Consider the following 14103-nt stretch of genomic DNA (forward strand, 5'->3'; position numbering starts at 1 on the left):
AAACCTGAAGTGCCTCTTTTCTTGAAAAATGAAATGTTTTTTTTTCCCAGCACAAGGCAGGAAATGGCTATTTCAGAGCACATCGTCCTTGGAGAGAAAATGGCCTTCACACAGCTGCAAAAGAAGCCAGTGGCCCAGCCAGAACTGACCTTTTTGGCATCAGGTCCCTGGAACAACATGTAGCAAACCTTACAGTTTGGGACAACAAACCCTTCTAAAGGTGCTTTAGGGGAATGAAAAAATTTCCTAATGGGAGTTGGACACAGAGCCCATCCTAATTGCTTTCTTTTGAGAAAGGTGAAACCAGGTTAGAAAAAGCTGTTGTAACCTTTTCACATCTAATAGATGTCACAGTCCTTAGCCATTAACAGAAGCAACAGTCAACTTTAATGGCTGAATACTTTTGTAAAGTAAATAGCTTTTTGTCCACTGTTAATACTGCTATTTTTGTAATCATGTATGCCCATGAATGTGTTACTCTTCAGATCCCAAGGATGCTGCTATGGATGTTATAAATATGAACTGGATATGTCACATGACAGGCTACTGTTTTTAATTAACTTGTGTGAGCCTAGGATCCTGGTCTATTAATAGCAGAGGGCTGCTTTGAACAAGGAGAGTAATGGGCTATCTCCTACCACTAGGTTCTCTCGCCACATATACCACTTTAACAACTTGTTGAGCAACAGAAGTGAGTGGGATGTGAGAAATGCAGTGTCTCTTAAAGGGCTAGATGGGTCCAAAGGCACCCACGCTGTTGTCCCTTCTTGTAGAAGTGCCGTTTAGTTGCAATAAAGCTTTAATAATGAAAGCCTTCAGAAACCTCATTTTTTTATAAAATATGCTTACCAATGGAAAGCTAAAAATAAAGGTGATTGTTAGTGATAATAGAAACAAACTACACTTAGGAGTCTTCATTAGCTATATTTCTTTTTCCATTACACACAACTTCATATTAGAAATGTTAATAGTGTGGACCTAAGCAACTATCAGAAATAACTGCTAAGCTATTTAGTGAAAGAACTGGGTTACAGACAGTGGTCTTAAATGCAATGCTTAAGCCTTCACTTTTAGAGTGTGGTAGAACAAAGTTTCATTTGGAAGAAAGTTGTAGCTATTAACGTCTATCGCTACAAAGAGGGCATTACGTTTTCTTACATTTTTGGTAGAGATTAAATATTCTTCTCCAAGCTTCTTTTGAGGTGTATGTATATTTATTGTTTTAACTGATATATCATTAAATGCATCAGCCTGAAGTTTCACTGCTCATACTGTTACAATTTTTGGACCTTAAAAAAATGTCCCATTTTCAGTGGGACAGAGTGCAGCAGGCACTTTCAGGGAAACAAGTAGGCATACTAACACCAGTAGTGATTTTAGAATAGCTGCATTGGTTACACAGACAGAGAGACAACATCATATTCCCTTTATGTCCTGGGCTGCAGGTCCCTAGGATGAAATCCACTCACAAGAAAGCTTGGAACTAGATTCTTTTATTATCCAGATCAGTACAGGATGGAGAAAAAGTTACTTCTGAGATTTAAGTGTGAAAAGCATTGCTAATATCATCAGGCAAAAACTCCTCCTTCTCGACCCCCTTTACCTAATTTGTTTACCCATTCCCATGCTAGCCCCATTACTATCAATTTTTATTGTTATTGCTCTAGCTCTTTCACTGGAGCCCCCGGTGGCGCAGTGGGTTAAACCCCTGTGCCGGCAGGACTGAAGATCGACAGGACGCAGGTTCAAATTCGGGGAGAAGCGGATGAGCTCCCTCTATCAGCTCCAGCTCCTCATGCAGGGACATGAGAGAAGCCTCCCACAAGGATGATAAAAACATCAAAATCATCCGGGCATCCCCTGGGCATTGTCCTTGCAGATGGCCAATTTTCTCACACCAGAAGCAACTTGCAGTTTCTCAAGTCGCTCCTGACACACACACAAAAAAAGCTCTTTCCCTCAAACATTCACTCACAATCCATATATTCAGCATGCATACTTACCATCCCTCCTCCATTCAGGCCTGCTGCTGGGGGGGAAACAGGAGGGTAGACAGATGCTACATATCCTTGAAGGTCTGACACACACTTGATAAGGAAGAGAGTTTTCCTTACGTAGAAATTTTGTCATCCATTGTTTGATTGTTTTGATGGTCATTGTTCGTTCTCCTTGACCAGGTGGAGCTTCATCAATCAGGGGACTAACGGGTTGTGTTTCAAGTTCCTTAATTTACAAAGTTGTCGTCTTTTGACTATAGAAACATATCATCTTGCACCCCAAGGTTCTCAGTTTGGTTCATTGGTTTTTTTTTCTCTCAATAGCATTTTTCTTTGTAATTCCTCACCTCCTTTGCTCTCCTATAATGCAATTCTCAACTTTCCATTTTCGGGATGGTGACTTTGGTCTTGCTAGGTCTTAGCTAAACCCCAGATATTCAATCCATTCATTACACATATTTTAATATTGGTCATTCCTCCTTTCTCTGCACTAGAATAGAAGCCAAACAACAAGTGGCAAAAGGGTCCCCAGTTCTGTTCAACTTTTGAGATGCAAAATGGAGCTGTATGGCAGAAAGTAAATGGTGGGGGAGCATTTATCATTTCTTCAGTCACCCCAATTGTATCTCCACTTTCCTCTGTGGCATGTGCCAAAAGATAGGGAGTGTGAAGAAATGTCCTGAGGACCAGGCACACATCTGAAAAGGGGACTGCTGAATTTGCTGGTTAAGATTTTAGCTTTAGCCTTGGCTGCCAAGCATAGTACTTCATTCAGGTGCATGCTTCAATGCTAAAATCCCCAACAAGAAAATAGTACCAGGTTTGGTTAAAAGTTATCAAACTTAGGAATCATTTTCAAAAACACATGACAAATTATGCAATTTAAATAAACAAAAACTTTTATTGATAATGAGGACTAGAAAAGTATTTTGGCAGTGCTCCTTTAAATGCAATAGTACTGTTATAACACAATCAGGTTTTGTTCATACCACTGAAAGTGATATAATCAAATACTTGATGCTTTATATACTTAAAGCCTGGCTTTATTGGGTCTCATCTGGCTGGATTTTTTTTAAACTTTCCCATCATGCTGTTCTGGTTTTACAGTATTTTTGCCCAATTCCTGACTCCTTCCTCTTTAGGTATGAAAGTCCATGAAGTCACTTTATTGTGGGATATACTGGAACCTATATTATACAATTCATATTTCTGCTATGAAATGTATTTAGTTCTCACTCTGTACTGTATCATGAAGTGGGATTAAACGTTTTGCCAACACTTCTTCATATTCTTTCCGAGTCAAGAGTCCCTCAGTTATTGTTTTGCTTTCTTCAAACTTTGGTAACACAACTGCAATGTATCCTTCTGTGGAGGGCTAAGGGGAAAAACAGAAGTGAGACAAAAAGCACAGGGAAGGTGCAGAAGTGGCTGATAATTCATATGAAAATCCTCACCTTTTCTTGGAGGAGAGATGGGTTTTCCAAAATGTTTTCATTTACTTCTATCAATTTCCCTCGTATACAGCTGCAAAAAATGTCCAGTTTAGTAATCTGATCAATAAAAGCAAGACAACTATCAAAAAGGCCTTGAAACAATACCTGTATATGGTGTATTCATCTCCATCTGTGCAGGATATTCGACATAGAGGGGCAAGCTCTGTTAGAAACTGAGCTCCCTGCAGAAACAGAGCATGCAGAAATTAGGATTGCGAGAAAAGGACATACAGCAAACAACTGGCCAATTTGTGACATCAGTGAGTATGCTTTAAAACTGAACAAGCTATTCTGCATATATCTAAGTATCTAGATCTGACCAGGACAAAAATATATAAAAATAATTTACATTATATATTACAGATTATCAGGTTTTCCCTTGCTTGTTCATGAAACACAATAGGCTGACCTTATGTATTCTACTGTCTCTTGGCATACTATATCTCACTAGTTAATATTGCATATATATGGGAAGAAGTAGGTGGTGGGTTTATTTTTGTTTGTTTTGTTTCCTTGGTTTATGGAAATGCTCTGCCATGCCCAAATAAAGACAACCAGTATTTGATTTGTTAAGACTAAGTCCCACACATTTCAGTATGTTTGAATCAGAGTTTAGCCCTCAACAGCTTGTCTGTTTGTTCTTGTTCTGAATAGTATCACCTCTCCTCCCTAAGCTGTCATCATGATTCAGAGCAGTGGAGAGAGAAGCATGAATACCAAAATGAAGTTGGTGAGGCATGCATACAAAAAGAGAAATGTCCCTTTATTTAGTAAACCGGCCATTTCTCTTGCACCCTGATCTTAATCTTCCTTCTAGTTTCCTTTTCCCCAACAGGAATTCAGAGATGGTTCCCCTATCTCCCCGCAGACATCCCTACTTCCCAGCAATAGGTCATAATAAGTGTTATTTGCCAGCAAGGCGCATGTGTGCATGGCCTCACATTACACAGTGGATTCCCTTCCTTCTGATAGTCATAGATTCCTACTTGGAAGAGACTGCAAGGGCCTCTAGTTCTACCCCTTTGACATGCAGGAACACACAATCAAAGCATTACTGAGAGATGGCCATCTAGCCTCTACTTTAAAATGTTCAGAGAAGGGGACTCCACCATGCTCAGAGGCAACATGTTCCACTGCTGACCAGCTCTTATAGGCTGGATCTACACTGCTCTATATCTCAGGATCTGGTCCTAGATTTCCTGCTTATCCCAGATTATCTCCATGTACCATATTATCTGGCTGTGTAAACTCATATAATCCAGTTCCCGAGCTCTGAAGATCACCTGGGAAGGAACCCCACTGGAGCATTGCAGCGCACCCAAATACCTGGGAGTTACTCTGGACCGTGCTCTTACCTACAAGAAGCACTGCCTGAACATCAAGCAAAAAGTGGGTGATAGAAACATTATCATACGAAAGCTGACTGGCACAACCTGGGGATCACAACCAGATACAGTGAAGACATCTGCCCTTGCGCTGTGCTACTCTGCTGCTGAGTATGCATGCCCAGTGTGGAACACATCTCACCATGCTAAAACAGTGGATGTGGCTCTTAATGAGACATGCCGCATTATCATGGGGTGTCTGCGCCCTACACCACTGGAGAAATTACACTGCTTAGCCGGTATTGCGCCACCTGACATCCTCTGGGAAGTAGCAGCCAATAGTGAAAGGACCAAGGCAGAGACATCTCCAGCTCATCCCCTGTTTGGGTATCAGCCAGCACGTCAACGACTTAAATCTAGACATAGTTTTCTAAGATCTACAGAGACACTCGCTGGAACACCTCAGCAAGCGAGAGTCCAAAAGTGGCAGGCTAAAACCCAGAACCTCAACCAATGGCTGATACCAAATGAGAGACTCCCTCTGGGGCACACAGAGGACTGGGCGACTTGGAAGGCGCTGAACAGACTGCGCTCTGGCACCACGAGATGCAGACCCAACCTTCAGAAATGGGGCTACAAAGTGGAATCCTCGACATGCGAGTGCGGAGAGGAGCAAACCACTGACCACCTGCTGCAATGCAACCTGAGCCCTGCCACATGCACAATGGAGGACCTTCTTGCAGCAACACCAGAAGCACTCCAAGTGGCCAGATACTGGTCAAAGGACATTTAATCAACTACCAAACTCACAAATTTTGTATTCTGTATTTTGTATTTTGTCTGTTTGTTTGTTTGCTTTGTTCTGTTAGAAATGTAATATAATTGACTGGTTGCTGATGACTCGATAAATAAATAAATATCCAGTTCAAAGCCGATACCTGGGATAAGATCCTGGGATATAGGTAAGTGCAGATCCAGCCACAGTCAGGACATTCTTCTGAATGTTTAGGTGGAATCTTTTATCCTGCCATTTCAATACAGGAAAAAAAGATCCCATCTAACATTAGGAAGAAGGTCCTGAAAGCTGTTCTGCAATGGAATATGCTGCCTTAAAGAATACAGTCCCTTAAAGAAAAGAGAACCTTGGGGTATGTAACTAATCTTAATGATAAAATCACTTTGCTCGGAGCTATCATAATGTTTTTTAAAGCAAACAAAACTTCCTAAACAGCGTTGCTTACACTGCAGAATCGAGTCAAAAATGGTCCATACCCGTTTGGATTTCCCAGAGACCTTATTTTGTAGTCGGCTGCAATTGGCACTTATCTGGTAACTAATACTCTTGATTTGTTTTCCCTTTTGAAGAACAGGATGGTCATCAGCTATAGTGATGACACAGATTCTACAAGAGAAGACATTAGAACAATCATCTTTTTAGTTCTTTCTCTGCATGAAGCAACAGTCTGACACGACTAGGGAAACTGATGAATGCAACATGATATTATAGTAGTTGTTCCTCGACTCACGCTCCACAGATTGTTTAGTGTGAGAAACCCTGATGTTCTCACAATTTCAGCCAGAGAAATAAAACCGCCATATAAAAGAAGGCACTAGCTGACATAGTAAAAAAGTTACAAGGTTTTTCAATATAAAATGATTTAAATGCAGTTTCTAGAATAAAAACCCAGGTGAAAGAAAATATTTCTGTTCAGAACAATGATTTTACTTCAAGAGGCAGTGACCTCCATCCTGCTGCGAATAAGACATCCTGTTCAAAACAAAACTTCTCTTGATCAGAGTTAAACAAGAACATTCCACCTTGTTGGATTGGCACCAAAGACTAAAGTAATCCAACATTCTGCAATGTTTTTGAGGTATTTGTCAAAATTTCAGGAAAGGGAGAGATTTCCTCCCGCCTTCTGAACAAAACTGAACCTTCAAAGGAAAAAATCCTCCTAAAAATCATGCCCCAGCTCACATTTTAGCAAAAATCCATGGTTTTTCCCAGTCTGCCAAACTAGTATTAGTTATATGTTTTCTGAACGGGAACTGCTATGGCCAGAAGAAAAATGGTAGAAGAAAAACAGCCTCCAGAAGGTAATCTATCTCTGTTAAAGGGCAAGATTTTGCATCAACTTGATGAAATATCATACTCTACATCCACTTCCTTCCCTCCACACATGGAACCGATATGGCAGCTAGTGATGCAAATCGTTTCCCTCCCATGTAGCCACTGGAGAGCCAGGCAGAGAGGTCTGGAAGACTGCTGCCTTCTTTGCAGAGCTGCTTCAGCCAATAAACATATGTAAATGGGGGCATCGGCAGCTATCATAAAGGTGTATGTGCCTGTCATTGCAGACAAGATGAAAGAAACTCCTGTTTTCACAGCAACTGTAAAAGTATATACATAGGTTTATATCATCAACAAGTTTCCAGTGAACATATCTAATAGCCATTACTCTCCAAACCTTTTACACTTCCATTTAATGGCCTGTTTTTTCACTAGTCCACTAGATCACCTCTTAATAGTAACAGACTCTACCATAAGTCTGAAAAAGCCAAAAGTATAAAAAATGGAGAGATGGATTTAGTCTAGAGTCCTACTACATGTTTCTCTTGCACATCTTGTTCTTTAAGCTTCTGGTTTTAATGTTTAAAAACCCTCTGGTTTTAATGTTTTAACATTTTAACTTCTGGTCTGTGACTGTAATAAACAAATCAATTCTCCCCATGTTTCTCTGTATTAGTTTTCATACTATGCAAAGAAAAACAAAAAAAATATGCCTTGAATCTTATGATTACTTATTTGGTATTAAATCCTATTGAACACAGGAGTAAACAAACAGATAATGGGACTCTGAAGAGCTTACCTGTTTGAATGCTGTAATACACAATGATCTTCACGCAGATTGCCTTTTATATCTAAAGAAAAAAAAAGGATACCCATTACTTGGCACTCTCTAGAGCAAAATTTGCAGAGTGCAGGCTGAGTGGAATTATGTGAAGCTTCCCCTGCTTGAAGCTATGAATTAGTCTTAGGCCCCATCTACATGGACCATTTAAGGCGGTTTGAAGCTAGTGTCAAACTGTGGTAGCCAGACAAACTCCCACAAAGGCGCATGAGCATGCACTTAATGCTCACCAGTGCCCTGTGATTTGTGTTAGGTCCATCCAGGACTCAAACTGGTTCCAGTATTTCTGATGTAATCATATGCATAGGAAAAACACTTAAGATACTGCACTGAATAGTGCCTTAGAGACTTGAATACTCTATAAATTCACTAGATCTCATCTGATTTTGAAGCTAAGAAGAGTCAGCCCTTAGTGGCACCTTGGTAATTAATTGCAGTAAAATTATGAGAGGAGCTAAAAAGATGGTTATCCTGAGCTGAGACAGATAGTCACACATATATATACACAAAAGGCCCCCTCTACACTGCCCTATAACCCATGATCTGATCTCAGATTTCAGGGAGTGAGTAACCCTTTCCAGTTCAAGTTGTAACCCTATTCCCAGATCGATCTTACATGAGACCAGGAATACTTCCATTTTATCTGGATTAAGCTTCAAATTGTTTATCCTCATTCAGTCCATTACTGACCTCAGGCAATGGTTCAGGTGCTGGATGGGTTCCTTGGCATCCAATAGAAAGGAGTAGTAGAGTTGAGCATCATCCAGATACAGATGATACCGAACTCTGAAACTCCAGATGATCTCTCCCAGCGGTTTCATGTAGATATTAAATGACATTGGGGATAAGGATGAGCCCTGCAGAACCCCACAGTCCACAGGTCATGACTCCCCCTGTCCAGCTCTCCGCATCATCCACCAAGGCAACCACAGCCTGAAACCAGATTGAAATGGATCTAGAAAACTAGATTATATGAGTCTTCTCTGCCAGATAATCTGGGATATAAAGATAATCTGGGGTCAGATCCTGGGATATAGGGGCGGTGTGGATGGGGGCGAAGTGGTATAAGGAGGAGAAAAAAAGAAGGAAAATGGTAGCAAAATCTGCTGGACGAATTGCCATCAAATTTGGCCACAAGACACCTACTAACCCAAGGAGTGACCATCACTTTAAGAAATGATTTTGTCACTTAGGAGCTGTAGTTGCTGGGATTTATAGTTAACAATCAAAGAGCATTTTGAACTCCATCAATGATGAAATTGAACCAAACTTGGCACACAGAGCTCCCATGACCTACAGGAAACACTAGAAGGGTTTGGTGGGCATTGACCTTGAGTTTGGGAGTTGTAGTTCATCTATATCCAGAGAGTACTGTGGAGTCAAAAATGAAGGATCTAGACCAAACTTGGCATGAATACTCCATATGCCCAAATATGGACACAGATGGAGTTTGGGGGAAATACACTTTGCCGTTTGGGAGTTGTATTTGCTGGGAATTATAGTTCCCAGTACAATCAAAGAGCATTCTGAACCCCACCAATGATTGAATTGGGCTAAACTTCCCACACAGAACCCCCATGACCAACAGAAAATACTGTGGGTTGTTGTAGGTTTTTTCGGGCTATATGGCCATGTTCTAGAGGCATTCTCTCCTGACGTTTCACCTGCATCTATGGCAAGCATCCTCAGAGGTAGTGAGGATAGCCTCTAGAACATAGCTATATAGCCCGAAAAAACCTACAACAACCCAGTGATTTTGGCCATGAAAGCCTTCGACAATACTGAGAATACTGTGTTTTCTGATTTTCTTTTGTGACCCTTTTGACACCACTTTGTGACCCCCTCAGGGGTCCTGACCTCCAGGTTGAGAAGTGCTGCCTTAAGGCCATCCAGTCCAAAATAATCAAAGCCCTTTTCACAAAGAGCCATCCAGCCATAGATGTTGTTGTTCATTCGTTCAGTCGTCTCCGACTCTTCGTGACCTCATGGACCAGCCCACGCCAGAGCTCCCTGCCGACCGTCACCACCCCCAGCTCCTTCAAGGTCAATCCAGTACCATGCATCCATCTTGCCCTTGGTCGGCCCCTTGCCCTCGGTCCCTGTGTGGATCATAATAAATTGTGGCAAGTTCTTGGTGAGATGAGCATACCAAGCCACCGTGTCTCTCTCCTGAGGAATCTGTACAAGGACCAAGTAGCAACAGTAAGAACTGACCATGGAACAACAGACTGGTTCAAGATTGGGAAAGGCGTACGGCAAGGCTGCATACTCTCACCCAACCTTTTTAACTTGTATGCAGAACACATCATGCGATGTGCGGGGCTTGACAAATGCAAGGCTGGGGTAAAATTGCTGGGAGAAACATTAACAACCTCAGATATTATTATTATTATTATTATTATTATTATTATTATTAACTTTATTTGTACCCCGCTAGCATCTCCCGAAGGACTCGATGCGGCTTATGCAGATGACACCACTCTGATGGCCGAAAGCGAGGAGGAGCTGAGGAGCCTTCTAATCAAGGTGAAAGAAGAACGCGCAAAAGCCGGGTTGCAGCTAAACGTAAAAAAACCAAGATTATGGCAACAAGAATGATTGACAACTGGAAAATAGAGGGAGAAAATGTGGAGGCCGTGACAGACTTTGTATTTCTAGGTGCAAAGATTACTGCAGATGCAGACTGTGGCCAGGAAATCAGGAGGCGCTTACTCTTTGGGAGGAGAGCAATGTCCAGTCTCGATAAAATAGTAAAGAGCAGAGACATCAGACTGGCAACAAAGATCCTCCTAGTCAAAGCCATGGTATTCCCTGTAGTAACCTACGGATGTGAGAGCTGGACCTTAGGGAAGGCTGAGCGAAGGAAGATAGATGCTTTTGAACTGTGGTGTTGGAGGAAAGTTCTGAGAGTGCCGTGGACTGTGAGAAGATCCAACCAGTCCATCCTCCAGGAAATAAAGCCCGGCTGCTCACTGGAGGGAAGGATACTAGAGACAAAGTTGAAGTACTTTGGCCACATCATGAGGAGACAGCAAAGCCTAGAGAAGACAATTATGCTGGGGAAAGTGGAAGGCAAAAGGAAGAGGGGCCGACCAAGAGCAAGATGGATGGATGGCATCCTTGAAGTGACTGGACTGACCTTGAAGGAGCTGGGGGTGGTGACGGCCGACAGGGAGCTCTGGCGTGGACTGGTCCATGAGGTCACGAAGAGTCGGAGACAACTGAACGAATGAACAACAAAAAACCAAGGGCTAATAAAAGGCCCTTCCACACTGCTCTTTATCCCAGGATCTGATCCCAGATTATCTGTTTATCCCAGGTTATCTGGCAGTGGGGGCTCATGTATTCCTTTTTAAAGCAGATAATCTGGGGTCAGATCCTGGGATAAAGAGCAGTGTGGAAGGGCCCTTTATTAGCCTGCCAAACATGATCACAGGCCATTACTGATGGAGGTAAGACCCAAGTCTAAATGCAAAACGCACTGCTGTTTCATATCTGCCTTCTCGCCACCCAGGTGGGCGCTTTGGGTGTGTTTTGGGATCCCAGAGAAGGGATGCTCAACCTGCAATGCTTTGAGAAAGCCTTTTTGAAAAGAAGATCATGCCCTGAGCCGCCTCCTCCCTCTGTTCCAGTTCTCCTTCACTCCAGGGCTGCTTCTCCCTTTACCTGGCTTGTACCATCGGGTGAAGTAGCGCTCCGTCACCCCGGGCACCGTTGCCATGGCAGCCGGCGCGTCAAAGTCTCCCCCTCCCCCGTGCAGTGCGCGCATGCGCCCAGCTAACTTCCTTCCCGCCTGCCCCGCGAGCCGCCGGCGGGGGCCCTCTCCTTCCGCTAAGCCAACGACGACCCGGAAGAGAATCCCAAGCAGCAAAGTACAGGAAAGAGAAGAAAGCACCTTCCTCTTTCCTTGAGCAGGAACTTCCGGGCTCAAGGGTATGACTATGTATGTATGTATGGTACATGCCACCTCTCTCTGGGAGTGAGGCATAATAACATTAGTTGATACCCGCCACGCGTTGCTGTGGCCAACCTTCCCTCTTTCTCTCCTTCTTTCCCTCCTTCCTTCACTCTCTCTTTCCTTTCAGTCTTTCCTTCTCTCCTTCCTTCTTTTTCTATCTCTTTCCTCCCTTCCCCCCTTTCCTTTCTCTTCTGCTGTCTCTTTTCTTCCTTCTCTATTTCCTTCCCTCCCTCTTTCTCTACATCTTCTTCCTTAATTCGCTCCCTCTTTCCTTCCTTCTTTCCCTTTTTTCTTTCCTTCTCTCCTTCCTTCTCTAACTTTCCTTCCTTCACCCCCTTTTCTCTCTCCCTTTTTCTCTCCTTTCTTCCTTATCTACCTCTTTCCTTCCTTCTCTTTGCTTCCATGCTTCCTTCTCCCTTTCCTTCTTACTTTCCCTCCCTCTTTCTCTACATCTCCCTCCCTTCCTTTACTCTTTCTTTCCTTCTTTCCTTCCTTCTCTAACTTCCCTTCCTTCCCCTTCTCTTTCCCTCCCTCTTTCTCTCCTTTCTTCCTTCTCTACCTTTCCTTGCTTCTCCCTTTCCTTCTTTCTATCCCTCCCTCTTTCTCTACATCTTCCCCCCCTTCCTTCGCTCCCTTTCCTTCCTTCTTTCCCTTTTTCTTTCCTTCTCTCCTGCCTTCCTTCTCTAACTTTCCTTCCTTCCCCCTTTTTCTTTCCCTCCCTCTTTCTCCCTTTCGTCCTTCTCTCTTTCCTTCCTTCTCTCTTCTTCCATGCTTCTTTCTCCCTTTCCTTACTTTCCCTCCCTCTTTCTCTACATATCCCCGCTTCCTTCACTTTCTTTCCTTCTTTCCCTTTTTACTTTCCTTCTCTCCTTCCTTCTCTAACTTTCCTTCCTTCCCCCTTTTTCTTTCCCTTCCTCTTTCTCTCCTTCCATCCTTCTCTACCTCTTTCCTTCCTTCTCTCTTTGCTTCCATACTTCGTTCTCCCTTTCCTTCTTTCTTTCATAGAATCAGAGTTGGAAGAGACCTCATGGGCCATCCAGTCCAACCCCCTGCCAAGAAGCAGGAATATTGCATTCAAAGCACCCCTGACAGTTGGCCATCCAGCCTGTTTAAAAACTTCCAAAGAAGGAGCCTCCACCACACTCAGAGGGTTCCACTGCTGAACGGCTCTCACAGTCAGGAAGTTCTTCCTCATGTTCAGATGGAATCTCCTCTTGTAGTTTGAAGCCATTGTTCCGCCTCCTAGTCTCCAAGGAATCAGAAAACAAGCTTGCTCCCTCCTCCTCATGACTTCCTCTCACATATTTATACATGGCTATCATATCTCTTCTCAGCCTTCTCTTCTTCAGGCTAAACATGCCCAGCTCCTTAAGCCGCTCTTCATAGGGCTTGTTCTCCAGACCCTTGATCATTTTAGTCGCCCTCTTCTGGATACATTCCAGCTTGTCAATATCTCTCTTGAATTGTGGTGCCCAGAATTGGACACAATATTCCAGGTTTCCCTCCCGCTTTCTTTCTTTTCTCCCCTTCCCTCCCTCTTTCTTCCTTTTTTCTGTATTGTCATTTAGCTTTTCGTCATTTAGCTTTTCGGGGCTTTTGAAGTCCCTTCTGCTGTGTTTTTCAGTGTTTTTATGAGTGAAGGACATACATTGTGTTGTTAGGTGTATTGTGTCCAAATTCGGTGTCAATTCCCCCAGTGGTTTTTGAGTTCTGTTAGTCCCATAAATGGACATTACATTTTTATTTATATAGATAACCAAGCATTCAAAGACATGGCCGTGTTAGTTAGGAGTAACAGTATGTGAAGGGACTTAGAAGCAGGTCTGAAAATGAAATGCTACTCAAAACCTTCCTAGACTTGGAATACAGAAAGGCGCCATCGACACTGCCATATAATGTAACTCGAAACTCCCATTATATGGACAGTATAAACCAGGCACTCTTGCAAGACACGAGAAACCAGTGTCATTGTGGCTGGGGTCCAGCAGTGGCCCCAGACAGACCTCTGGGTCATTACAGCTCCTCAGAGTAAATAAATACAGCCCATTTGGTGGTTCCTGCTCTTCTGGCTAGTTCCCTTCAGCCATAAAACCCACCAGTTACTGTCTCAACCACACATGAAAGCAAAGATAAAACCTCATAGTAGTTTAGCCGTAGGGTCACCATAGGTCAGAAACAACCTGAAGGCACAGAACAAGAACATGTGTATAAGGTTGTGCTTTTATGACTTCCACTTTCACATTAGGAAGACCTTCGTCACTGTAGGAGCTATTTGAGAATGATAGCAACTGACATGAGGGTGGTGGTCTTTCCTTCCTTAGAGGTCTTTAAACAGATTGAAGGGCTATATCTCAGGGTGTGTTGGCCTGCCTACAAGGAAGTTCAGGGATTTCTACAACAACATAACTTTATTTTTGA

At 42.9% G+C, this 14103-nt stretch overlaps 2 protein-coding genes across 2 annotated transcripts in view; one reads left to right on the forward strand and one right to left on the reverse strand.

The window, feature by feature from the left end:
* CTNNAL1 (catenin alpha like 1) overlaps positions 1–811 on the forward strand; it is a 61038-nt gene extending 60227 nt beyond the window's left edge. The window contains exon 19 of the mRNA XM_060774635.2: positions 51–811. Coding sequence (XP_060630618.2) covers positions 51–218 — 168 coding nt within the window. The 3' untranslated portion in view covers positions 219–811. The remainder of the gene's footprint in view (positions 1–50) is intronic.
* Positions 812–2877: 2066 nt separating this feature from the next.
* Positions 2878–11566, reverse strand: ABITRAM (actin binding transcription modulator). Its single transcript, XM_060774634.2, has 6 exons — positions 11394–11566; positions 7686–7737; positions 6088–6217; positions 3596–3672; positions 3452–3521; positions 2878–3372 (listed from the first exon to the last, which is right to left on the reverse strand). Exons 1-6 carry the CDS (start codon positions 11494–11496, stop codon positions 3223–3225), a joined length of 582 nt encoding a protein of 193 aa, XP_060630617.2. The 5' UTR covers positions 11497–11566; the 3' UTR covers positions 2878–3222.
* Positions 11567–14103: the final 2537 nt, after the last annotated feature.

Source organism: Anolis sagrei, chromosome 4 (genome assembly GCF_037176765.1).
Source record: "Anolis sagrei isolate rAnoSag1 chromosome 4, rAnoSag1.mat, whole genome shotgun sequence".
Taxonomy (NCBI): Eukaryota; Metazoa; Chordata; class Lepidosauria; order Squamata; family Dactyloidae; genus Anolis; species Anolis sagrei.

Bases quoted from the DNA above. Each gene is read 5' to 3' on its own strand.
- ABITRAM (XM_060774634.2), bottom strand. From the start codon at position 11,496: ATGCGCGCACTGCACGGGGGAGGGGGAGACTTTGACGCGCCGGCTGCC. The intron at 3,522-3,595 runs GTATTGTTTCAA...CATTTTTTGCAG, and splicing joins GATGAATACACCATATACAG to CTGTATACGAGGGAAATTGA. The intron at 3,373-3,451 runs GTGAGGATTTTC...TTTTCCCCTTAG, and splicing joins CATCTCTCCTCCAAGAAAAG to CCCTCCACAGAAGGATACAT.